Genomic DNA, 27,500 nt, shown 5'->3' with positions numbered 1-27,500 from the left:
TGTATTATTGAATCATTAAATCGAGGTATTTGACATAAAGGAATGAGACACAGTTTGTTTCATATATTTTTAGAAAACAATATTCTGACACTGCTGTGAAGTCTGTATCACTTTTGTATTATTACACTCATTTGTGCATACTAAATATGATGATTCCTAATTTGCATAGTTAAAAGTCTTTCATGTGCTAAAGTTTCATTTTGATAACAGGACATTTTTAGTCTGTTAACTTGTACCTGAACTTCAGATAATTCTCATTCTTCATTAAATGTGTCAGTATTGCATCGTGTGTGTGTGTCTCACCTCTCCTCTGTTCGGAGTGTATTCTCCAGTTCTTTAGCTTTGATCTCAGCTCTCGTGATTGAATCCACTTCAACCTTATTATTCTGCAGTTCCTCCATCTCACAGCGCAGATCACGCAGCTGAATGCAACAAAAACATCATTTACTCACTTACAAGAGATCCTCGACACACAACCGGTGTTCTTTTATATATATATATATATATATGCAGTACTGTGCAAAAGTTTTAGGCACTGGTGAAAAATGTTGCATAGTGAGGATGTCTTCAAAAATAATGACATGAATAGTTTTCATTTATCACTTAATGTCATACAAAGTCCAGTGAACATCAAAAAGCTAAATCAGTATTCAGTGTGACCACCTTTGCCTTTAAAACAGCACCAATTCTCCTAGATACACCTGGACACAGTTTTTCCTGGTTGTTGGCAGATAGGATGTTTCAAGCTTCTTGGAGAATTCTCCACAGTTCTTCCATCTATTTCGGCTGTCTCAATTGCTTCTGTCTCTTCATGTAATCTCAGACTGACTCTATGTTCAGTGGGGTACTTTGTAGGGATCATGCCATCTGTTGCAGGGCTCCCTGTTCTTCTATCTATTTCGGCTGTCTCAATTGCTTCTGTCTCTTCATGTAATCTCAGACTGACACGATGTTCAGTGGGATACTTAGTAGGGATCATGCCATCTGTTGCAGGGCTCCCTGTTCTTCTATCTATTCGGCTGTCTCAATTGCTTCTGTCTCTTCATGTAATCTCAGACTGACACGATGTTCAGTGGGATACTTAGTAGGGATCATGCCATCTGTTGCAGGGCTCCCTGTTCTTCTATCTATTTCAGCTGTCTCAATTGCTTCTGTCTATTCATGTAATCTCAGACTGACACTATGTTCAGTGGGGTACTTTGTAGGGATCATGCCATCTGTTGCAGGGCTCCCTGTTCTTCTATCTATTTCGGCTGTCTCAATTGCTTCTGTCTCTTCATGTAATCTCAGACTGACACGATGTTCAGTGGGGTACTTTGTAGGGACCATGACATCTGTTGCAGGGCTCCCTGTTCTTCTATTCTAATCTTTTCTATTTGCAAAAGTAATGTTTGGGAGTCTATCATTTATATTTCCTACTGACACACTAAAGCTGAAGATATAAATAACCATCTTAAGATAAATGCTTTTGTGAAACATCTTATGTGCCTAAAACTTTTGCACATTACTGTATATATATATATATATATATATATTTTAGGGCTGTCAATCAATTATAATATTTAATCAAATTAATTACAATTAACCACATATCAATATTTACAGAGAAAGGCCCCCCAAATACAAATGATTTAGTATATAACAACTAAAATAATTATAAATATATAACAAATATTATAATTCAGATAATTCAAATATATAACATCAACTAAACAAATAAAGCATTAAGACAACACAAAAAGTGGCTTAAGTCAAATTTTTGTTTGTTTTATTTCCATATCATTGTACATAACCCTATTATTAATAGTAAATTAAAAATAATTACAAAAATGTAATGTAATAATTTTTTTATATATATATATATATATATATATATATATATATATATATATATATATATATATATATATATATATATATAAAATTAATTGCACTAATTGAATGCGTTAAATCAACAACCCTATTTATATATACACATATATATATATATATATAGTCATTATTTTACTATTTTGACGAAAATGTCTTTCTAAATTTGGTCAATATGTTTTGTCACATTCATAAATTTCAGTAAAATGTACTTGACTAAAATGGCATATAATTTTAGTCAACAGAAATAACGTAATACAACTATTTAATAATGCGCAAAATTTCAAAATGTAACAGTTAAAAACCCAAATCAAATATATATATATATAATTAAAACAAACATTCATTCATTTAAACATGCATCAACTTATATACTGTTAGGCCTTGTGAAAACCTGAAATAAGTTCCTGCAATAACAGCATACTGAAATCAGCTACTAGGTACTGGATAGTTACGGTGTAGACAACATTATTCATTTTCTGTGTTTCAGAGACAGTTTAGGATATTGCGCGGCATATAGCACATATAGCACAGTGGCGAGATGCGCGTTCTTAATTCAGGTTCACCTGTGTGTTCGTTTCATTGACTGTGCAGATGCAAGATAAAATGATATCTATGTTGTGGATAAAGCTCATTAATCTCATACAGTCTATATATAGAATACATATGTATAAGGTGATTAACCCGCCATGTTTTTTAGGTTTAAATCAACACTGATTTTCCTCTTCTAAAAAAACACTGTAAGTGCATTGGTAAAATCGTGCAGTGTTGTTTATTTCATATGTCCGTCAACGTTTGAATCAGATCGTTTAATTATTGTCATGATGCATATTTTGGTTACACACACGCACCTGTCTCTCCAGAATGACTTTCTCACACTCGAGCTGGTCGTTCAGATCTTTCTTCTGAATGAGTTTCAGCTGTAGTTGTTCAGACTGTAAAACAAACACACACATTTACTCATGTTACTTTTCTTTAATCTCACTTCATCCAGCATTAAGACTCTTTATTGACTGTCTGATGGATATTGCACACACAAAGGGCGATAGTTAGAAATCATCTATGATACCTGTAAAATCTGCAGTGTTAGGTCCGATTTCAGATTTACTATCACTAAACGTCGTAAAAACAAAACAATCTGTGCTTGGTCAGTTTATATGTTTACAAGTGGGCAGAACAAGTCTCAATGTGGGTCAGACTTTATGTATGGAAGTATATTAATGACAAAAGACACAACAAAGCATGCCGAATTGCATTAAATGAAAAATAAACACATCGCTTTAACAGTGTCTGCATTTTGGGGGCTGCGATTTATCATTGTTGTATATTTAAATCATTAAAAATTCAGTTATCGAGGTTCAAGCACCGTAGGGCCTTTAAGCCCATGTTCTGGACTATATTAGGCATTTCTCAAGCTTTATGCAACAAAGACAATGCACAAATTGCATACAAAATATCAACTCAATCGGAAAAGCAGTAACGTTGTTACATCCACTTTAAATTTTGTCATTGTTATAGCGCCACCAAGTGGCCGAGCCCCATATCTCATTCCGTTTAAGAGTTATAGCTATTTAAGTAGCAGTGGCTAAGTCAACTACTTATATTTTGAATGCCGTCGACACGTAAAATCGAAAGTAAATTTTTTTTGGGATAATTATTCATAAATAGACTCCAGAGAATCTTGTGGCACTTGTTTCGTTGGGACTGAGCGAAAAACCTAGGACTAGTTCGCAAAAGTAGGTTTTTAATGTAATCTCAAATATTTAACGAACGGTTTGACGGATACCATTTGTTCAGAATGAGAAGAGGTATCATATGATATGAACAACACTGTGTTATATACAACCGTTAACGCGCACAAAAATCGTGATAGCGCCACCCAGTGGCTGATTTTTTTAAAACTTTGCACTTAGGCCAAGAGTCAAATAGGTCCACCAAGTTTCATTCTGATCGACCTTTGTTAACCTTGTTTAATAGCTGCTGAAAGCTGATTGGCCAATGGCGGCCATGTTTTTAAACATACGCAAATGTCCTCATATACATTGATGGCACTTGAGAAAAACACATTGCATGCAAAGTTTGAAGTCAATCGGACCAACGGTTCCATAGTTACAGCCATTTTCATGTTTTTCCCTGTTCTAGCGCCACCAAGTGGCAAAACTGCACAGATTATTTTGTGCATCCTCAGATAGAGTCCATACATAAGTATTTAGTCAGGTTTAGTGAAGAAATCTCATTTCGTTCAAGAGTTATAGCCATTTACGTAAAAGTGGCCACGCCTACTTCCTGTGTTTTCGCGTATCGTAGCTAACGTGAATCGAAAGTTCAAACTTTTTTTAATAATTATTGATATTGAAACATTATAGCCATTTTTCTAAAAGTTTTTGTTTTGCTCACTCTAGCGCCACCGTCTGGCCGATCAGGGCGAGACTTTGTGCCTGAGTAGCGACAGTGAGTACTACCTTCTGACCAAGTTTCTTGTCTCTACGCCTTACGGTTTGGGCTCCACGATCAGTTTTAAGGCAGAAAAATAATAATAATAATAATAGTAAAAAAAATCTGAGCACAAACAATAGGGTTTCTAGCACTTTGTGCATGAACCTCTAAATATTCACCTTCCAAAGTTCAGTCCCAAAATATTCTTTATTATTTGATGGTCCATTGACAAACTCGCCTCTAACATTTCAACGGCAGGATGTGCAATTTCCAACCAAATTTGAACCACTGAAATTTTAGAGGTGAATTTGTAAAGCGAATTATAATGGATTGAATATTACCTGTCGAATAATACATTTTGAAATCAACTTTGGAGGGTGAATATTTATTATTGAATTTGTAATGGTCAAATATAGCTTAAATATAAACCCATGTTGAATTGCACCCCTAAAACAATCCAAGCACTGTTATTGCAATATGCTTATTTTTCAATTAGTGCAATTTAGTGTGCTTTTTTGCATCAAAGACATTTTTCAATAATATACTTCCGTATTTACGCCCGTAGTCTGGCTATGCGAGACGAACCTCTATCTTTTTGAGTGTTGTGATGCTGTACTGACCTGATCCAGAGCTCTCTTGTGTTTGGACGCCCATCTCTGCTCGTTCTCCTGCAGCTCCTCTAGATCACTCTCTAGATCGATGATCTTCTCCTGAAACACACATCAGGTCAGAACAGCTACCTGAAATGAGCGTGCATGTATTATTGCATGTCTATATGAGTGAGTACCTGTGCTAGTTTGAGTTGTTTGGCGAGGTCGTCTCTTGACTGATTCAGCGTCTGCATTTCCATGCGTAAATCCTCCACAGTTCTCTCGGCTTGTTTACACTGAAGCTGAACACGTTCACGCAGCTGAATCTCCTCTTCTAGAGTCTGTTCCCGAACGCTCAACTTATCAGTCACCTACACACACACACACACACACACAGAGAAGAGATACAAGCACGGTCATAACGGTGTTCAAATGTGCTCAAACATCCTTCATCACACATTTTATGCACTATAGTAAGAAGGAAAGTCTCAGCTTTCTAACAACTCCGAACCATTGTCAAAGTATCATTTAAATGTTGGCCGATATGACCAATTCAATTCTGATCAAGAGTACGGTGAAGTTTTCCAGGTTTGGTTTGTATGTAGAGTTTAGTCGAGTTGTTCACCTCTCCCTGCAGTCTGCTGACGATCTGTGTGAGACGCAGGAGCTCTTGATCTTTCTCCAGAACGCTCTCCTCCAGCTCCTCCACACGCAGCTGCGCATCCGTTCGCAGTTTCTGCTGCAGACTCAGTTCAGCTCGAGCATGACTGCATTCCTGCAGAGCGTCTGACAACTGACACACAAACAAGACGACATGTCATTTTACGTCATTTATAAATGTCTTTGTTCTTATGGTTTCATAATCATTTTGTCAGAATATAGCAACTTTCTCAAGACTTTTCTTTTCTGCTGATGTAGTCAAGACTGTGTGGGTGGGGAAAAATAATCTTTTTGTGTGTGTATGTGTGTGTATATGTGTGTGTGTGCATGTGACTGTGTGTGTGTGTGTGTGTGTGTATGTGTGTGTGACTGTGTGTGTGTATGTGTGTTTGTGTGTGACTGTGTGTGTATGTGTGTGTGTGTGTGTTTGTGTGTGACTGTGTGTTTGTGTGTGTGACTGTGTGTGTGTGTGTGTGTGTGTGTATGTGTGTTTGTGTGTGTATATGTGTGTTTGTGTGTGTGTGTGTGTGTGTGTGTGTGTGTGACTGTGTGTGTGTATATGTGTGTATATGTGTGTGTGTGTGTGTGTGTGTGTGTGTGTGTTTGTGTGTGACTGTGTGTATGTGTGTGTGTGTGTATTTGTGTGTGTTTGTGTGTGACTGTGCGTGTGTGTGTGTGTATGTGTTTGTGTGACTGTGTTTGTGTGTATGTGTGTGACTGTGTGTGTGTGTAAGTTTGTATGTGTGTGACTGTGTGTGTGTGTGTGTGTGTGACTGTGGGTGTATGTGTGTATATATGTGTGTGTGTTTGTGTGTACGACTGTGTGTGTATGTTTGTATGTGTGTGTGTGTGTGTGTGTGACTGTGTGTGACTGTGTGTGTGTGTGTGTGCGTGACTGTGTGTGTGTGTGTGTGTGTGTATGTGTGTGTGTGTGTGTGTGTGTGTGTGTGTGTGTGCGTGACTGTGTGAGTGTGTGACTGTGTGTGTGTGAGTGTGTGTGCATGACTGTGTGAGTGTGTGACTGTGTGAGTGTGAGTGTGTGTGCGTGACTGTGTGAGTGTGTGACTGTGTGTGTGTGTGTGTATGTTTGTGTGACTGTGTGTGTGTGTGTGTTTGTGTGTATGTGTGTGTGTATGTTTATGTGGGTGTGTGTGTGTGTGCGTGACTGTGTGAGTATGTGACTGTGTGTGTGTGAGAGTGTGTGTGTGTGTGTGTGTGCGTGACTGTGTGTGACTGTGTGTGACTGTGTGTGTGTGAGTGTGTGTACCTCTGTCTCCAGTCTGAACACACTGTTACTGAGTTCTAAAGCTTTCTTGGCTTTAGTTTCTTTCTCCACCTCCAGTTCTTCTAGACTGCGTTCAGCGAGCCACAATTTCTCAGACAGAGTCTGAGCGTGCCGCGCCTGTTTCTCCAGAGCATCCTATAGAATGAACAATAATAACCAAACTTTCAGAAGACATCGAAAATAATAGACAACAAAAATTGTAAACATTTAATTTATATGATTTTATACCACCTACACAATGTTAACGAAGTATCGATTAACATCTTTCATGATTACTCAAGATACTTTTACATTTTGCTTATTAATAAATATTGCTGGTAATTGTCACAGGATTTAAATAAAAAATCTTCAACATTTTATTGGGCTTTATTGACATAAATTGCAAGGATTACAAAGAATAAAAGTAATAAAACATTGTAATATTTACATGCATTTTATCATATATTTTGTAAAATAAGCATGCATTTGACATAAGCCGTATGGCAATTACCAAATACTTGTGACATTTTTTGTCATTTCACATTTGTGTAATACACAAATAAATGCATATTAAACTAGATTAGCCTAAATTGCATAAAGGGATTTGCACGGATAGTCGACTTTTGGATAATCGTTCGACGCACCACTATTCGAATGCCAAAATCACTATTCGGTTATTCTACATGTTCAATAGAGGTCTTCAACCCGACAAACCGTTGGGTTTTCTGGCTGGGTTTGGGACAGTTTTTTAAGTATAGGGTGAGTTAGGGGCTGTTCAAACATGCTTTTGTGTGCGTCTGTGCTGTTTTTTTATTCTGTTAACATGCACTGGATGGGCGTCTTTGACTGTTTTTTCTTTCAGCGTCTTGAGCAGGATCGCCGCATCCAAGTTAAAAAGAACGTTCATGTTTGTAAACGCATCTCGAAACACCTGCATTGTGTTTTAATCGTTGCGCTGCGGTCTGAAGAAGTTCAAGTTGCAAAGAGGACTTCATGTGACTGTTACACGATTAAACTTGTTTCCAGGTTGTTTTTCACCGAGCAAAGTTTCAGCACTTGATAAACAGTAAGACAGTGTTTTTTCCCTTTTTCTCTGGTGTGCATATTACAGACAATTAGACAAGTTCAATGCCATTTGATTTGAAACCATTTAAAAATCAAAGCACCCCAAAGAGGCTATTTAACCGCAGCAGTGTAACTCCACGCACATGACAATACTTGTGTTCGCTGCCTCACAGAAATGTGAACCTGCCCGGGCAGCGTGCATATACAGGCAGTGACAGTTTCATTTTTTTTTTTTTACTTTAATGTGAGATTTTATCATTTGAGGATCGATGTTTTATGCTATTTAGGCTCATAGCTCACTGCACTTTACTTGCTGCTATTTTGAGCAGGTGTCTTTACTCACTGAGCTACCCAGGCCCCCCTGAAAAGATCACTCTTAAATATTGTACACTTGAGATATCAGTGACACACACACACACACACACTGACCTCTGTGTCTTGTATTTTGTTCTTGAGTGACTGTTGCAGGAAGTTGAAGGCGTATTCTTGTGTGTTGGCTTCTACCATCACCTCTCGAGCCTCCTTCAGCTCTTTCTACAAACACACACACACACACGTGTTTGTGTGTCAGTATTGATCAATGTCAGTCATCTGATCACAGCTGTATTGATGATGTCTCACCTCCATCTGTTTGAAGCGTTCCATCAGGACGTTGTTGTTGCTCTCTAACTCAACGATCTTCTCTCTCAGTCGGCTCATCTCTCCCTGCATCTGTGTGTTTGTGCGCAGCAGATCTTCATTATTCACCAGCAGACCCCTCATCTCAAAGCGGATCTGGTTTCTCTCCTTTTCCATCTCGATTCTCTCTGCCTCGAGAAACTGATTCCTCTGGAACACGCACAGCAGATTGGCAAATAATTTAAGAAATGTTCAGGGTTCAAGACAAGTAAAGCTCTAGCGACAGTATTTGTGGTGTGATGTCCATTACAACTGGGAATCATTTTAGATCTCAATTTAGAAAATCAAACAGAACTGTAGAAGTGATGCAATAAACATTACATTAGCCACAAGACTAATAGTCAGCAAAGCATTGCAATTGTATGGAATAATACATGCTTTTAGACGCTCTGCTACACTTGCACCATAGACTTCCATTGTAAGTGCATTACTGTAAACAAGTTTTTTGCTTTAAAGAAAACAATCAAAATCAAAATGATTTTCTGTGTGTTGAGCAATCATACTAACTCTCTGACAGTCCTCCAGTTGTTTGGTCAGTTCCTGGATGAAATCACGTTTGTTTGGCTGGTTGTTTCGCTGCAGTAATTGACCTGGTGGGGGCTACAGAAAAGAAAAACCCCCAAAAAAACACACACGCACACACACACACACGAGATTTGTAAACGTGCAATGGATGAAATCTGCAAATCACTGAACAAAACAACACATGCAACAAAGAGACAGAACAGAGGTCATCATTTCACCTCTCGTCTTCGAGTGAGACTTTCGTAGTTGGTAATGCGTGAGCGATGAGCCATGACTGGACTGCGAACGGGACTCACACTTCTGTTTAAACCAAACAGGTTCATCTCTGAGACGGCAGGTGACATCACTTCCAGTGTCTGCTATACCGACAAAAATCATTAAGAACATCACTAATCACTGTAAGAGTGTTGTTGACAAATTACATGGAGTTTTTTTTCTTCAGGAAAATTAAAATACAATTTTTACATTTAGCACTTTATTTTTATTTGCATACAGAACACAAGAATAAAGGTGAAGTAAAGTGCTTGGAATGTAAAAAGAAAGCCTATAGGGGCTTATGCAAAATACTTTCCCATAAATAAAAATGTAAATTATATTATCAGATAATACGATTCCTAATTTCATAATGAAATTAAGAAATAAAAAACAAAGAAATTGAAGTATACTATATATCCCCATGTGCATGCATGCATAAACAAAACATATGCACACACATACATAAAAATGAGTTAGGATGTCGATAACAAGTTATTGCGAAACAAAATACAATAGGTATCTTATGTTTTTGAATGTTTTCAAATTTAAATGAATGTAAAAGGGTTTGTATTTTTTATGTGCTGTAAAAGGTCACTATTTCTTATTAGTTTAATATTTATATTATAACAAATATAACATGTAATCTCTTTATTTATTTGTGGTCATAAATACGGCATGCATAATAAGTATAAAAACAGTATAAATGAGTATTTGTCAATATACGCAGAGGATGGAGTGCATGTTGTGCCCACTGGAGGGAGGCACATTCATACATAAACAATGTGCAAATCTGCATAAACTCTAACAGCGAGGTAACCCTAACATCATGCAGCAGACAGTTACCTTATAATCAGACATTTTGTTTAAGGGATTATAGTCCAATGACATCGTTGCATACGGACTGTTAAATACTCTGGGAGGGCTTTCAAATCCACCTGTCTGAAAGAAAAAAGTGAAATGGTTACAGTTTAGTCCATCAGAAGGAGTTTACTGTTTTAATATTGACTTCATTTTATTAATAAAGACCTCATGTGCAAATGTGTTCCATTCATTATGTAGTCTTAGCCTAGCTACCTGTATGTTTTAAGATGCATTGTGTGGGATATTTTGACGCAAGAGGTGTCTGCATATCATATGATCCCATTGTCACTTATGCACACATACAAGCAGACATAGAGTGTTGGGGTAATGCATTACAAGTAATGCATGCTATATAATAAGATATATTTTTGAAAGTAATAAATAAAGCATTGTGATTAGTAATGCCATGCAAAATCACCAGAATGTTCCCACTATAATCAACAAAACTATCTACAATGCAAATGACTTCACAGCAAAGAAAAAACAGTTAAATTGCTTTTTGAAAACAAACTCTTTGTTAGCTAAAAATGAGGAAAAGTAACACAAAGGAACTACCATGTTAGTGTCCAAGGTAAGAATTAATGTTACAAATTTAGTAATTTTAGTAATGCAATAATGCAATATATTACTTTTAAAAGTAACGTTCCATAAGAATAAACACATCATGAAACAGCAGATAGACACTTACTCTGTCAGACATGCTGTCCCAGTCCCGTGACGACAGTGACTCCATTGATCCGGGCATGGCTGAACTGATTTTCAGAAGGTTTCCTTTGGTTCCGCCATTAAGTGAGCTGCTCTTCCCCACTGAACCGTTAGAGCCGCTGTTATCATTGGACCCCAGGTAGAGCTGGTACTTCGGGTTTGTTCGGATTTGAGGGGTCGTGGGTTCGTCCTCAGATGGAGTACTGACTTGCTGCTTATCCCCGTTGCAGTCTGAATTCTGGGTAAAAAAAATAAATAAAAAGTATGACTAGCGTTAGTGACAGTGTTGGAGTTGTTGAACTAGACATTAAAAATCAACACCAGCAATGTAAATCAAACACACCAAAAAAAAAAAAAAAAAAGACTAGAACCAGGGTGTGAATTATAGAGGGGTTTGGGGGTATTGGACCTTTCTAGAAGGGCCAAAGTAACAAAAAAGTAACTAGCATGTTGGGTTGTTGAAGCCCTCCAAATTAGGCTTGAACCCCCTTCCAAAGGAATATAAAACAAAAGTTGTGGGTGGGTCTTAAAATGACATTCTTTTTACATAGAAGTATAAATAAGTTTCAAGATTTTCAAACAATGTTTCAGACACTAAAAAGTCCCATGACAACTTTATCGGAGCACATATGTACACCTGACATCAAACAGACACTAATGACCAGAAGTCGCATTCACCTGAGTATAAATACGTTTCTGAAACATGTTTCAGAAACTACAAAAGTCCAGTAACAAGTTTGTCAGAGCACGCATTTTCACCTGACGGCAAACAGATGCTACCGACCAGAAGTAACGTTAGCCTGAGTGTAAATACATTTCAAAAGCATGTTTCTGAAACAACAATAGTCCGATGACAAGTTTATCAGAGCGCGTATTTTCACCGCACATTAAACAGAGGCTACTGGCCAGAAGTTGCATTTGGCTGGGGAGGTAACAATAGCAGAAAAGAAAAAAGGGTGTTAATCGAGCAATTTTAGTTGGGACCAGTATCAGGTTGTTGGTTGACAAAACTGCAGTCTTTTGACATTTCGCTAACTGTGCTAGGGGCACCAAAAGACGATTTGATTGCTGAGTCCCCAACAGATTCCACCTTGAAAATGACCTATAGAAATTTCTTTAAAAAGTCGATCCCGCTGTACAATTTGCACACTGACTAGAGCAGATCTGACATGTGTTGTAGCTAACAAACACTCGGACACACATTGACAAGCACATCTGAAACACACAAATCAAGAACGCTCATGCATGGACAAAACACTCGTAGCGTACAACTGCAATGAAATGTCAAGACAAGACTTTACAATTGGTTAGTGTCAACGGTGATTGATCAAGCGTGCAGCTGTGCTCAAAAGCAATCGAATTTCATTGGCTGCCTGTCGGCAGGTGCATGCTTGCAACTCTTAACTCTTCAGGTGTCTGTTTTTTTGTGATTTGCAGAAAAGCAGTGTGTCTTGCAACGGCGATCTGTCGGGTCTGGAACCGGAAGCGAAGTCAGCACTTATCGGCACTTACCGCACCAGGAACCGCAGCATCTTGCTTGTCCTTGGTGCGATGGGATTTGTCTTTGGAGTGTTTGTCTTCTTTGCTGTGTTTGTTGTTTGCAGTGTTTGTTGCCTTTCCTGTGTTAGCAGCGTTTTCTTCATGTTTTTTGTCTGTGTTTTGACGTTTTGGCTCTGCGCTTTTGGAGCGAGGTGGATTTTGCTTTTTGGCCTCTGATACTTCACTAGAGGAAGTACGGTTCTGGTTTTTCACGCCACATTTGTTTTCATGTCTTGTTTTCCCAACGCTGCCAGAATCCTGTTCCCCTGTTCTGTCCATTGGCTCTTGAGTTTTGACCCTCAACGATGCACTTGTGCACAAAAGAGGTGGTGAACCATTGGCCATATGTGGTCCATCACTCGTGGAGAACTTGTGGATGAGATCTTTGACACTTCCAGACTGTGTGAGACTAGATCCTGTAAACATCACCGCCTTCTTATTGGCCACCCATTTTCTTTCCTGGTCCTCCATGGTGACACTCCTTCCTGCGGGTAAGCGTGTTGCCATGGCGATGTGTCCGTTTGAAAGACCCGTGTTGCGTTCTGAGATATACACTGTTTGTTTGCTTTCCGTGCCCTGAGAAACATATCACTTTATTTTAACACACACTTAAAGAGTTCAAACTGTTTCCAAGAGACGCTCGTGACCCCAGCTGTACTGTTAGGAAATTTCTTTCTTTTCGTCTTGAGTTTTGCAATGGTTTTATTCCCAAGGCAAAAGATACCAAAAGCCATCTAATGGCAGAAGAATGTTCCACATTTCAACAGAACCAAACACAAGGCATTTGTTACCAAATTCAGTGGCGTTTGACCCAGAGAGAAAATAGACACATATTTCAAAATTCATCCATCCAGCTATTCAAACATTTATTTATTACAAACTTTTGAGTATGCAGATACACCAGTTTTAGGGCACACTACATTGGCAAAATTGCATCTTTGGACTTACTATGGTAATACCAGTGTATTTTGGACATGGTACCACAGTAATACTATGTTTTTGGACTTTGACATGTACTATGGTAATAATAAGGGTATTTTGGACATGGTATCATAGTAATACCATGTTTTTGGACTTTGACATGTACTATGGTAATAATTAGGGTATTTTGGACATGGTACCATAATATTACCATGTTTTTGGACTTACTGTGGTAATATCAGGGTATTTTGGCATGGTACCACAATACCACGTTAGTGGACTTCCTATGGTAATACCAGGTTATTTTGGACATGGTACTATAGTATTACCATGTTTTTGGACTTTGGACATGTGCTATGGTAATGCCAGGGTATTTTGGACATGGTACCATAGTAATACCATGTTTTTGGACTGTGGACATGTACCATGGAGGGTATTTTGGACATGGTACCATGGTAGTACCATGTTTTTGGACTTTGGACATGTGCTATGGTAATGCCAGGGTATTTTGGACATGGTACCATAGTAATACCATGTTTTTGGACTGTGGACATGTACTATGGTAATACCAGGGTATTTTGGACATGGTACCATGGTAGTACCATGTTTTTGGACTTTGACATGTACTATGGTGATACCAGGATATTTTGGACATGGTACCATAGTATTACCATGTTTTTGGACTTTGACATGTACTATGGTAATACCAGGGTATTTTGGACATGGTACCATGGTAGTACCATGTTTTTGGACTTTGACATGTACTATGGTAATACCAGGGTATTTTGGACATGGTACCATGGTAGTACCATGTTTTTGGACTTTGACATGTACTATGGTGATACCAGGATATTTTGGACATGGTACCATAGTATTACCATGTTTTTGGACTTTGACATGTACTATGGTAATACCAGGGTATTTTGGACATGCTCCATGGTAATACCATGTTTTGCTCTTGTACTATTGTACCTTGGAGTACCATGTAAATACCATCGTAAAAGTTGTACAACACGTTAATAATTCATTACTACATATATCTCACAATGCCATGGTATTACCATCTGGTTTCATCACTGTACCATGGTAGTGCCACAGTATTTTTGTAAGGGTAGTGTGATGTCTTCCGTAGGCCGATATCCTGTGCTTCTGGGCACTGATGTGTGTGTCTGTGCATGTTTATGGAAGATTTACAGGAGGTTTGGGATGTTTGGAGCAGATACACTCATGTGGAAAGTTGAAGTTAATGTGCCACTCGCCTGGACAAATGTAATTGCTTTATTACATGTTACTGTGAGCTCAGAGCAATCCGGACAGCGAGAGGTGAGAATTCACATTATATAAGCTCTGATACTCTCTAGCGGCTCTTTTACAATCACTTTTTTTTTGGCCATTTTAAAAAAATCCCCAACAGCTGCCCGTCCATAAACATGCACACACGATACACAATCCCACACAAACATGTGCCCTCACACACACACAATAATCTGGAATTACGATCCAGCAATATTTCAATAAATAAAGAATCAAAGTGTAATTATGATAATGAGCATCCAATGTGTAACTTTAAGGCCTAATCCAAGGACTTGCCCCACGATCTTCCCCAGGGAATGTGCACTGATCTCAGGGCAACTCTCTGGGTCAGCGACAATGCCAATCACATACAGTATTTAAGAGCTCTGGGGATAATCGCTTAATCTATGATTTAATGTGATTAATTTCAACCAAATACGATTTCATTCTGCTTAGCGTCCCATGAGACAAAAGCTGCGTCTGTGTTTCAGAGCAGTAAATTAAATAAACGACATCATATGAGCCTGTGACAGGTTGGCTTTTATGAGATTGACAGACGTTATGAAGTTGTGACACGTTTGCTGCTATAAACACCCCAAAATGATTTTGATTTTAACAGCAAACCTAAACAATGCCACATCACAGTCGCCAAGCCTGTTGCTGTGGCAACAGCAGGTTGCCGCAACACCCCCCGATGATGGCATTTGGGGGCGTGAGGCGGGGATTAGTATGCAAATGAGGTCAGGTCGCAGGGGCATGAGAGAGGATCAGATCCATTCCAGACTGTGCAGATTTAGCGGCTGTTCGACATACCTTCAGTTCGCTCAGACTGTGATAAACCGGCCGACCCATACGAAACTGTCTTTGGCTCTGGGCTCTGGGTTCTGTCACTAACAGAAACTCCCATAGGGCGAGAGAGCATTACTATACATCTGTCTCATTCACACACTCACAATGTTTTTTTAAAGGGTGAATTTCAATACATTTTATCAGAAACATGTCTAGGTTATATTTCACTCCAAAATCAGAAGAAAAAAAATTATACATATATATGTCTCAACATGTCCCAGCAGTCATATTTCACACCAAAATTAAAACAAGAAATTATATTTTGTAAAAAAAAAAAAAAAAAGATTAACCCCATTTTTAGCATAAATATTTAACTTTTTTTGTTGCATTGTGAGAACTACTTATAAATTACTATAATACACATTTTTAAAGACAGTAAAATACAACAAAAATGGTGATATGAAAAGTATAAAGAATATATGATAATAATGTCACAATAATAATAATAATAATAATAATAATAACATACATATACATATATATATATATATATATATATATACACACACACACACACACACACACACACACTCACACACACACACAAACATTTTTAATTGTGACTATTATTATTATTATTATTATTATTGTGAAATGCATGATTCATTATTTAAAGTGTATTTATACAATATATCACCATTTTTGTTGTACTGCCTTTAAAAATGTTTATTATAGTAATTTTTTGACTGATTAGTTGTAATGAAAAAAATGTTACAATGCAATAACAACAATAACAAAAAAAGTTAAATATTTATGCTAAAAATGGGCTTAATCTTTTTTTTTTTTTAAACAAAATATAATTTCTTATTTTAATTTTGGTGTGAAATATGACCTGGACATGTTGAGATTCACTTGTGAATGCACTGCAAATTTTTGGTAATTTATTCAAATGATTACATTATAATTATTAAATAATTATTTAAATAAACGGTTCATTAAATTCAGTACCGGAATTTAGTGGGGTTTTAGAAAAAACAACTTTTTGCCAATGGAGTAAGAATAATAAGTTAGTTTTCCCTTTGAATAAAGTTTATTTTTCTCACCACACCAGCATATAGTTTTTCTTGCTTTAAGCATAAACGTTACTAAATTTCGATTACTCTGAAAACAAGAATAATATCTTATTTCATTTTGCTTCTCAAGTAAATGTATCTTGTTTTAAGAATGTTCAGATGTTTTTATTGGAAAATGAGACACAAATGATTTTTTGCAGCGTGATTAAAGGGGTGTGTAAGGGAACGAGAGATGCAGTGCGAGAATGTGTGTGTGTGTGTGTGTGTGTGTGTTTATCCCCTAGGGGTCTCACAGAGTAACATATGGTGCTGAATTCAGGATGCGTCTGACCCAGTTTACTGTATGTGTGTGTGTGTGTGTGTGTGTGTGTGTACACTAAAGTAAGGAGAGATGCTTTATTACTTTATTAAATATAAATCCACTTATATAAACCTCAAAAATCCCCCCCACACACACACACACACAAACAAACAAACAAACGCAAATTGAACGTGGTTACTGAGGTTATGAGGTATTACAAATATGAGTTAGAGGTTTGTTTAGATCATTAACACTAACTACGAGCGATAGTAAACGTGATGCTAAGCAATAGTAATTATGTATTCACATGTTCCACAAGTGATTCATTTCACAAAACAAAAACAATGTTTTGTGTACAAAATGTTGCTTTTGTTTCTTTGAGTCGGAACATCTAAAACGTGCCAACTGATGTTGGCGAGCCCTGCCGACTGCACGATAAAACAATGAAATATTTAAGCTGATCAGTTTGCCTGCGGTCAACGGCGCCAAAATGACGGACGTCCCTTTCTGTGTTACTAAAACAGCCCATTTCATATTGTGCAATTATCAGCATTATTACTACATGTGTGCATGCTATCAGAGATAAAAGGAATCATTCTCGTCCAACATCAAAAGGCGACATCAAAATCTCAGGAGAAAACAACAGAACGTGCACGTAAAAGAAAAACAGTGAATGACAACACATGGTAACAGAGAAAAAAAAAACACACGGTCTGACAGAAGAGAAGAGCGCAAGAGCCGCCAGGTGAGCGGACAGATGTTCTATATCATACAGACTCTTCTAGAACATCAGTAACAACTGGAGCAGTTTAAAGAAATACATATCAAAAGATTCTCATAAACATCTGCGGTCCCACAATGACAACATGTGTTCAACGATGAGGTTTGGGTAAAAGATCACCTTCGTTCTTTAAAAATAAGGTAAACTGTACGCTAATCTGTATTTTATCAGTGTTTTTATGTTATTGTAATGTAAAAAAATATATCTAGTAAATATCTTTAAACAACACATTTTACAATACGTTCAGTGAGGGTTATGCTTAAAACCTCAAAAGAGCGATCAAATAAACTACAATGGAGCTAGTATAAAATACATTTATTTTAAAGATGTATTCAGAAAATATAGATTCTCAAGTAAATGCATCTCGTTTTAAAGATGTTTCGATACAAAATTCTATCAAATATAATGGAGTAATCTTTAACTAAATTTCATTAATAAAAGTTGAACACATTTACGTTTTAGTCATTTAATTTTATTAAAGATGGCTTAATTCAATTTGATGGAATTTTGTAATGAAACTGAAATGCGTAAAGCTTAAAAATAGGCTAAAATATTGTTTGATGACGTAATGTGGCAGAACCGTGGTATAGTGATGGAAACAGATGATAATACCATGGTACTTTGATACATATCATGGTACTAAATGATTACCATATTCCATGGTACAGTAAATACATTTAAGGTTTGTCTAAGAAAATGTAACCAAAACATTTACCAAACGTAAAAAACACACATTTTATCTCCACAGTATATGTGTAAAAAAAAAAAAAAACTAGTATTATGTTACTTTTACAGAACGTTTTGTTTACTGTTGCTATATGGTTGCTTAGGTGTTCTGAGAGATTGTTTATGCATTGCTAGCTGGTTGCTAGGGTGTTGTGGCTGGTCGTTAAAGCATTGCGAGATGTTACTAGGGTGTTGCTTGGGTGTTGTAGGTGGTTGCTAGGGCGTTAGTATACAGCTGCTAAAGCATTATGAGTGGTGGTTAGGGTGTTGCTATATGGTTGCTAAGGTGTTCTAATTGGTTTCTAAAGCGTTGCTTGGTGGTTACAAGGGTGTTGTGTGTGGTTGCCAGATTGTTGTGGGTGGTTGCTAAAGTGTTACGAGATGGTTACTAGGGTGTTGCTAGGGTGTTGCTAAGGTGTTATTATATGCCTGCTGGGGTGCTGTGAGTGGTTGCTAGGGCATTGCTATCCGGTTGCTTAGGTGTTCTGAGAGTTTGCTAATGCATTGCTAGGTGGTTACTAGGGTGTTGTGGGTGGTTGCTTGGGTGTTAGTATACAGCTGCAAGGATGTTGTGATTGGTTGCTTGGGCGTTGCTATATGGTTGCTTAGGTGTTCTGAGAGATTGCTTATGCATTGCTAGGTGGTTGCTAGGGTGTTGTGGGTAGTTGCTAAAGTGTTGTGAGATGTTACTAGGGTGTTGCTAGGTTGTTATGGGTGGTTGCTAGGGCGTTAGTATACGGCTGCTAAAGTATTATGAGTGGTTGTTAGGGTGTTGCTATATGGTTGCTAAGGTGTTCTGATTGGTTTCTAAAGCATTGCTTGGTGGTTGCTAGGGTGTTATGGGTGGTCGATAGAGCGTTGCGAGATGTTACTAGGGTGTTGTGGGTGGTTACTATGGTGTTAGTGTATGGCTGTGACAGCATTATGAGTGGTTGTTAGGGTGTTGCTATACGATTGCTAAGGTGTTCTGATTGGTTTCTAAAGCATTGCTTGGTGGTAATTGAGTGCTGATAGGGAGTTACTTACTTGTTCAGGTTAAAAGAGCCCATCCCGATAAATTTATTTTCTTATGATATCTTATGATATGTATCTTTCATATAGCCTACACAATGTTTTTTCAGTTACAAATATGCCTTTCTGTGGTTTGATAGCTTTAATGAAACATTTACCAAAAATAAAAAACACAATTTTATCTCCACAGTACGTGTAAAAAAAAAAAAAAAACTAGTATTATGATACTTTTTGGAACTTTTGCTAATGAAAGTTTGACCTGATTTTTCTTCCGTCACTAATAAAAAAAGTACCATGGTACTTTAAAAAGGTACTGTGGTAAAGTATCAGGTGCCATGGTGTTACCAGGATTTTTTTGGATCATAATAAAACTATGGGTGTTTGCAAATTAAGAGTTTGAAAGAGTGTTTTATGATCGATTAAATCTGTGCTGAGTACTTCATCAGAGCCTGTAGTATTAAAACAGGTGTGTCTTTACCATGCTGGTTTCCTGTGAACTCATTCCTGGCATCCCGTTGGTCAGTAGATTTGAATTTGTGTGTGTTGTATCTGTATTTCTGATCGTCTTCTTACTGCAGGTTGTTCAAAGCTCCATAAAATACCCACAATACACTTCTGCAGCTCACACTAAAAAAAAAAAAAAAAAAAAAGACCAAAAGAGATTTCAGAATAAAATATAAAGACATGAATCGCATAAAAACTGTCAGTAACACATCCAGGTCATATTTCACCCCCAAAATCAAAATAAAGAAATAAAAAACATACATCTTGCATAAAAGAAAATTAAGCCAGTTTTAAGATTTATTAAGATTTTTTGCATTCTTACATTCTCTCTCCCCCTAAACTCGTTACTGTAATGCAGATATATATATATATATATATATATATATATAATTTAAACTGTAAAATATGTATATATCTGCTTTGAAACCATGTGTATTGTTAAAAGTGCTATATATATATATATATTGCATATATAAATATATGTAGTATGTTATATAAATTACGGCAGTATTATTTACTGCCATTTATTTATGCACATTTTTATTTTTTCTGCAATTTAAAAATAAAATATTGTAATATTGTATTACAGTAATAAATATGTAATGAGAATCACAGATGAGAATAATGAGAATTGAGGAAAAAAAATAAAATAAATCACAAATAAAACATCCAGATGCATTACAGTGACGAGAATTATAAAAATAATGTCACAAACAATGGCACACATCTTAACAGGATTTAAAAATAGGCTTTATTTCTTTTAAATACAATACACTTTTATTTATGTACTTTTTTCATTCTTTCATTTCTTTTTGATTTTGGGGTGAAATGTGCCATTGACATGTTCTTGACAAGTTTCGTGAGATTCACCCATACGTGAAATAAAACTAGCAGACGTTGAAAGTTTCACTCACAATGTCTCAAAGTCGAGTGCTCTTTGTAGGGGACGTTCTGCCTCTCACTGCTGAAGATCGAGATCAGATATCTGACCGCTCACAACCTCCTTCTGTAGTCTCCTTCAGATCTCGATCTGTAAAACACAAACACAGAGAGTGAGATGTGACATACGGCGAATCCTGAAATCAAGCAGTCTTGAAGTGTTTAAAATTACAAATGTGCACAGTTAAGAGTTCATTTCCTTTTGCCATTTACTTTGCTTCATTCTGAGCAGCTCATTCAGATTCATACATCATTAGTCTATCCTGAAAAATAAAAAATACAATACAAATTTATGTGAAATAATTTCCCATAAGATTCATGAAGATGCACTCGCTGTTAAAGAGTGATTCTTCCACTAGAGGGCAATACACATGCACACAGCAGGATTCACCACTGTACAACACAAAAGCTCAATAGGACGGTCGGCAACGCCAGCCGTCAACTCACAACATATTACACACATGAGAATCAGCAGCCATTGCTGAGAGAGAGAGAGAGAGAGAGAGAGATACACGCATTAATACAACTGCTGCACAGAATATCACAATTATGACACCAGGGAAAAGCAGAAGTTGAATATACTGTATATTACTTAAAGATCTGTAATCCCGGCTCAAACTCATATTTTGCTAATAATCTGACTGTAATGAAATGTTTAAATGTCAGAGGAGAATCTGTGCTGATGGTCAGAGTGCTTCAGCTGTAAGTCCAGAGAAACTGTAAAGTCATGTGACGGAGATGGCACGCCCAGAGGAGATGAGACGAGGGGAGAGGTCAGACCTCAGACCGACCATTTATAGAGACCTCAGCAAATAAACCGCTCAAAAACACTCATCTAGAGCCAAGAGACGCCCTGAGGGACCAACACAAGGTCGAGAGAGAGAGAGACACATCAGAACTTTATTTTGCACTCGAAAAGTGGAATATCCACTTTCCCCTTCGATTGTTTTGAGGAGAGAAACTACTTAATTTATAAATTGTGAGTGGTGTTTACACTTACTGCAACAATGCCAGGGTGTTGTGAGTGGTTGCTAAGGCATTAGTATACGGCTGCTAAAGCATTATGAGTGGTTGTTAGGGTGTTGCTATATGGTTGCTAAAAGGTTCTAATTGGTTTCTAAAGTGTTGCTTGGTGGTTACTAGGGTGTTGTGTGTGGTTGCTAGAGTGCTGTGGGTGGTTGCTAAAGTGTTGTGAGATGTTACTAGGGTGTTGCTAGGGTGTTGTGGGGGGTTGCTAGAGTGCTGTGGGTGGTTGCTAAAGTGTTGTGAGATGTTACTAGGGTGTTGCTAGGGTGTTGTGTGTGGTTGCTAGAGTGCTGTGGGTGGTTGCTAAAGTGTTGTGAGATGTTACTAGGGTGTTGCTAGGGTGTTGTGGGGGGTTGCTGAGGTGTTAGTATATGCCTGATGGGGTGCTGTGAGTGGTTGCTAGGGCGTTACTATCTGGTTGCTTAGGTGTTCTGAGAGGTTGCTAATGCTTTGCTAGGTGGTTGCTTGGGTGTTAGTATACAGCTGCAAGGATGTTGTGAGTGGTTGTTTGGGCGTTGCTATATGGTTGCTAAAAGGTTCTAATTGGTTTCTAAAGCGTTGCTTGGTGGTTACTAGGGTGTTGTGTGTGGTTGCTAGAGTGCTGTGTGTGGTTGCTAAAGTGTTGCGAGATGTTACTAGGGTGTTGTGGGGGGTTTCTGAGGTGTTAGTATATGCCTGCTGGGGTGCTGTGAGTGGTTGCTAGGGCGTTTCTATCTGGTTGCTTAGGTGTTCTGAGAGGTTGCTAATGCTTTGCTAGGTGGTTGCTTGGGTGTTAATATACAGCTGCAAGGATGTTGTGAGTGGTTGTTTGGGCGTTGCTATATGGTTGCTAAAAGGTTCTAATTGGTTTCTAAAGCGTTGCTTGGTGGTTACTAGGGTGTTGTGTGTGGTTGCTAGAGTGCTGTGTGTGGTTGCTAGAGTGCTGTGTGTGGTTGCTAAAGTGTTGCGAGATGTTACTAGGGTGTTGTGGGGGGTTTCTGAGGTGTTAGTATATGCCTGCTGGGGTGCTGTGAGTGGTTGCTAGGGCGTTTCTATCTGGTTGCTTAGGTGTTCAGAGAGGTTGCTAATGCTTTGCTAGGTGGTTGCTTGGGTGTTAGAATACAGCTGCAAGGATGTTGTGAGTGGTTGTTTGGGCGTTGCTATATGGTTGCTTAGGTGTTCTGTGAGATTGCTAATGCATTGCTAGGTGGTTGCTAGGGTGTTGTGGGTGGTCGCTACAGTGTTGCGAGATGTTACTAGGGTGTTGCAGGGTGTTGTGGGTGGTTGCTAGGCTGTTAGTATATGGTTGCGACAGCATTATGAGTGGTTGTTAGGGTGTTGCTATACGATTGCTAAGGTGTTCTGATTGGTTTCTAAAGCATTGCTTGGTGGTAATTGAGTGCTGATAGGGAGTTACTTACTTGTACAGGTTAAAAAGAGCCCATCCCGATAAATTTCTTTTCTTATGATATCTTATGATATGTATCTTTCATATAGCCTACACAATGTTTTTTCAGTTACAAATATGCCTTTCTGTGGTTTGATAGCTTTAATGAAACCTATTCAAGGCTACATACAGTGAAATTGCATAATAAACGTCACCATTAGTTTGCACAGTTACACCAGTTTCATCAGCATTTTAAACAGGTGCGAATAGATCGGTCCCTTCCAATCATTTCCCTGTTAATTTATGAGGCGAGATCTGCTGACTGTTTTTTTCCAGTGACAAAGACAAATACGACAAAACACCAAACATGGACGGCCACAGGAATTAAAAACACGAACAATAGAGTGAATATATGAATGAACAAACCTCAGAAGTAAAGATGCATTACATTTTTAATTATGAAAACATTATGCTATGACAGTTGAGTTTGAGCTGAACAGCTGATATAACCATCAAAGAACACAGAATGTTGCGGTCATGTGACATCTGTGTGGGAAAAAAACACACAAATCTTGTTTAAAGTCAAGAACTCATGCTAAGTTTATCAACAGCTGCTTTAAGATGCACTGTCATAATTTCGTTTACATAACCAGTTTAAAGTGTTTTGCATTTTTGGACACTTTCGATTACATAATTGTTACATTTACAGTATTGTTTCCTCAATTTTATTATGTTTATGATTTAATGGTTTATTATCTGAATTTCCCCTTTTTCAAGAACATTGCAAAAGACTGGACAAACAAAAATTACTTTTGTTTGGTCTGGATTAAATTGCTTAGTCAAAAAGATTTCGTAAAAGGGTGTTAAACAAATTTAGCATTCATGGATTAAATGGGTTTTGGTTTTAATTTTATGTCTTTCAAGGGAATCAAGCAATTACTTTACAACTATGCTGATGGTATTGTGTGACTGTCCAAATCAAGTACCAACTTGAGTTGGTGCTGAAACATGGACCAGACTAATTTTGGTTTCGAAGGCAAGATTATGCAACAAATCATTACATATAAAGAAAAAATGCCAAACCCAACAGGGCGTCACAATGAAGAACAGACCTGGCAAGCAAAAAGTTCTTCACAAATTTACTGGAAGGAGGAAAGACACACCCTTGGAACAATCCTGGAATATCATGATGTTTCTGAATTTGAAAGTGAGAAAGAACCCTGCTAAACACACACAGCAATCGGGTGAAGAGAGTGTGGGACTTACTGACAGACGTTTGCTATTCATGTCATACACAAAGAGAACTAACAAGCATTAACAGGGTAATATGCAAATGAGGCTCATGTTAAAGAGTTAATTCGGCTGTAACAGCTGTAGGAATGAGGGATTATAGAAAAATGAGATCAGGACAGATCTGTTCTCAAAACTACAGTGGCCAAACACAGTTTATATCTTACGAAACAAGAAAGAAAGAGAATGAACAAATTACAGAATGACAGAAAGCACAGATATATGCAAGATGGAACAAATGCAAGACAGAACAAGTGAATGAAAGAAACAAACAAAAGACAGAAGACAGAATGAATAGAAGATCAAACAAGATGAACTGAATAAATGCAAGAAAAAGAACAAAAGATAGAAGACGAACAAATGAAACAATAAACAAAAGACAGAAAAAAGAGAATAAATTAGCAAATTAACCAACAGACAAACAAAAGAGAGCAAATTAAAGATTAAACAAATAAATGCAAGACAAAAAGAACAAAAACAGCACAAAAAAAAAAACCCGAAAAGGAATCAAGACAAAATAAATGAAAGAACGAACAAAAGACATAAAGAGAATAAATTAGCAAATTAACCAACAGACAAACAAAAGAGAGCAAATTAAAGATTAAACAAATAAATGCAAGACAAAAAGAACAAACAGCACAAAAAAAAAAACGAAAAGGAATCAAGACAAAACAAATGAAAGAACGAACAAAAGACATAAAGAGAATAAATTAGCAAATTAAACAGACAAACGAAAGAGAGCAAATGAAAGATGAAACAAATAAATGAGACAAAAAGATTAAAAGACAGCAAACAAAAGCTGAAATTAATCAAAAGACGAAAAATGAAAGAACGAACAAAAGACAGAAAAAAGAGAATACATTAGCAAATTAAACAACAGACAAACGAAAGAGAGCAAATGAAAGATGAAACAAATAAATGAGACAAAAAAATAAAAGACAGCAAACAAAAGCTGAAATGAAAAGACGAAACAAATGAAAGAACGAACAAAAGACAGAAAAAAGAGCATAAATTAGCAAATTAAACAACAGACAAATGAAAGAAAGCAAATGAAAGATGAAACAAATAAATGAGACAAAAAGATTAAAAGACAGCAAACAAAAGCTGAAACAAATCAAAAGATGAAACAAATGAAAGAACAAACAAAAGACAAAAAAGAGAATAAATTAGCAAATTAAACAACAGACAAACGAAAGAGAGCAAATGAAAGATGAAAAATAAATGAGACAAAGAACAAGACAGCAAACAAAAGCTGAAACAAATCAAAAGACAAAACATATAAAAGAATTAACAAAATACAGAAAAGAGAATTAGCAAATTAAACAACAGACAAACGAAAGAGAGCAAATGAAAGATGAAACAAATGAGACAAAAAGAATAAAAGACAGCAAACAAAAGCTGAAACGAATCAAAAGCCGAAACAAATGAAAGAATGAACAAAAGACAGAAAAAAGAGAATAAATTAGCAAATTAAACAACAGACAAACGAAAGAGAGCAAATGAAAGATGAAAAATAAATGAGACAAAAAGAACAAGACAGCAAACAAAAGCTGAAAGGAATCAAAAGATGAAACAAATGAAAGAACGAACAAAAGACAGAAAAAAGAGAATAAATTAGCAAATTAAACAGATAAACGAAAGAGAGCAAATGAAAGATGAAACAAATAAACGAAGGACAAAAAGAACACAAGACCGCAAACAAAAGCTGAATCAAATGAAAATGAAACGAAAGTATGAATTAAAGACAGAATGAAAGAACAAATAAAACAACGGTCAAAAGAAAGAAAGAAAGAAAGAAAGAGAAAGAGTGAGGGATGAGATGAACAAGTGTGAATAATGATAGTGGTTCTTGTCAGGCTAGTTATCCCTGATCTACCCACCCTCAAATAAACAAGGAATGTGTTTACACAGAGATCAGCTATCTCTCTCTCTCTCTCTCTCACACACACACACACACACACACAGTAGCAAAGCATGCTAGGATCAGACCCCCTCTTTGTGTCCAAGCCGGTTTTTTAGTCTGACAGGTTCCTTGAACAAATGGACACATAAATCATGATGCAACAATGTTCATCTCACATGCACAAATGATGCATGCAATGCATTGATCTCGTGCATGCATGACTGCAAGTGTGCAGGTGTGTGTTTCAGGAACACTTCATAACAACTTTAATAAGTCATTAGCAAACATTAAATCATTACATAATACTTAATATATCATTAATTCATCATTACTTCATCTACATTTCAATGGTCATGAAACTGATGAACATATTTTCATAAATACTGATCTGTTACACATTGGTGTAATGTTTGTTAATTACTTATTATTAAAAGTTATTATAAATTTGTGTGTGTGTTTGTACTCACTGTTGGTTCACGTAGATTATCCCCGGTTGACTTTCTGTCAGTTGATCTCCGATACTGATGTTACTCTGGTCAATCACTTTCTGCAGGATTCTTAAACTCACTTTCCAACACACTGTTGACAAACACAAATATAATCATATAAAAGATTAGTCTACATGTGGTTTTAGAGCTCCACAGAGTAATTTTTTATGTTTCTCTGGCAGATACAAAAGTCTCAGACTTTATACTGCAAAGTATCAATACAGCAAACCAACACGCAGCATCCTGAATGCTGCGATTTTAAACATGCAACGACAAAATTAACTTGACTAATGGACTCAGAAGCAGTTGGACCTCAGAGATGGAACAAGATTTTTTATCCCAGATGGGAGAGAGACAGGCCTTTTCAATATGTCTCATCTGTTCAATCACAACACATCTCACACACTGTCTTTTCCTTGCTTTATTTAACAAAAAAAAAAATTTAAAATAAATGTCAGGGCTCAATAATAAGGATTTTTTTATGCTGGCCTGGTTAGGCCAGTAGTTCAGTTTTCTATCACTAAAGTATGAGATTTTAGAAACCCTTGGCACATGTTAATCATTTTAGTGTGCATTTTTAGTGTGCATGCGGAGGACGCAGGCAATTTTTAATGTAACATTAAAAAAAACAACCCTAAATAG

At 37.0% G+C, this 27,500-nt stretch overlaps 1 protein-coding gene across 2 annotated transcripts in view; it reads right to left on the bottom strand.

The window, feature by feature from the left end:
• Positions 1-27,500, bottom strand: part of LOC127430827 (cingulin-like) — a 47,315-nt gene that overhangs the window by 5,547 nt on the left and 14,268 nt on the right. Inside the window, exons 2-16 of one of the 2 annotated variants that reach the window (XM_051680932.1) lie at positions 26,838-26,949; positions 20,761-20,876; positions 19,821-19,969; positions 10,892-11,146; positions 10,186-10,281; positions 9,306-9,446; positions 9,070-9,162; positions 8,506-8,712; positions 8,314-8,418; positions 6,823-6,975; positions 5,521-5,688; positions 5,093-5,266; positions 4,926-5,015; positions 2,721-2,804; positions 304-422 (exon numbers count right to left, since the gene is read on the bottom strand). In XM_051680932.1, coding sequence (XP_051536892.1) covers positions 304-422; positions 2,721-2,804; positions 4,926-5,015; positions 5,093-5,266; positions 5,521-5,688; positions 6,823-6,975; positions 8,314-8,418; positions 8,506-8,712; positions 9,070-9,162; positions 9,306-9,446; positions 10,186-10,281; positions 10,892-11,146; positions 19,821-19,853 — 1,718 coding nt within the window. In that variant the 5' untranslated portion in view covers positions 19,854-19,969; positions 20,761-20,876; positions 26,838-26,949. The remainder of the gene's footprint in view (positions 1-303; positions 423-2,720; positions 2,805-4,925; positions 5,016-5,092; positions 5,267-5,520; positions 5,689-6,822; positions 6,976-8,313; positions 8,419-8,505; positions 8,713-9,069; positions 9,163-9,305; positions 9,447-10,185; positions 10,282-10,891; positions 11,147-19,820; positions 19,970-20,760; positions 20,877-26,837; positions 26,950-27,500) is intronic. The other variant, XM_051680933.1, reaches the window with a different exon arrangement.

Source organism: Myxocyprinus asiaticus, chromosome 40 (genome assembly GCF_019703515.2).
Source record: "Myxocyprinus asiaticus isolate MX2 ecotype Aquarium Trade chromosome 40, UBuf_Myxa_2, whole genome shotgun sequence".
NCBI classification, from domain to species: domain Eukaryota; kingdom Metazoa; phylum Chordata; class Actinopteri; order Cypriniformes; family Catostomidae; genus Myxocyprinus; species Myxocyprinus asiaticus.
This window is presented reverse-complemented; position numbering and strand designations above follow the sequence as displayed.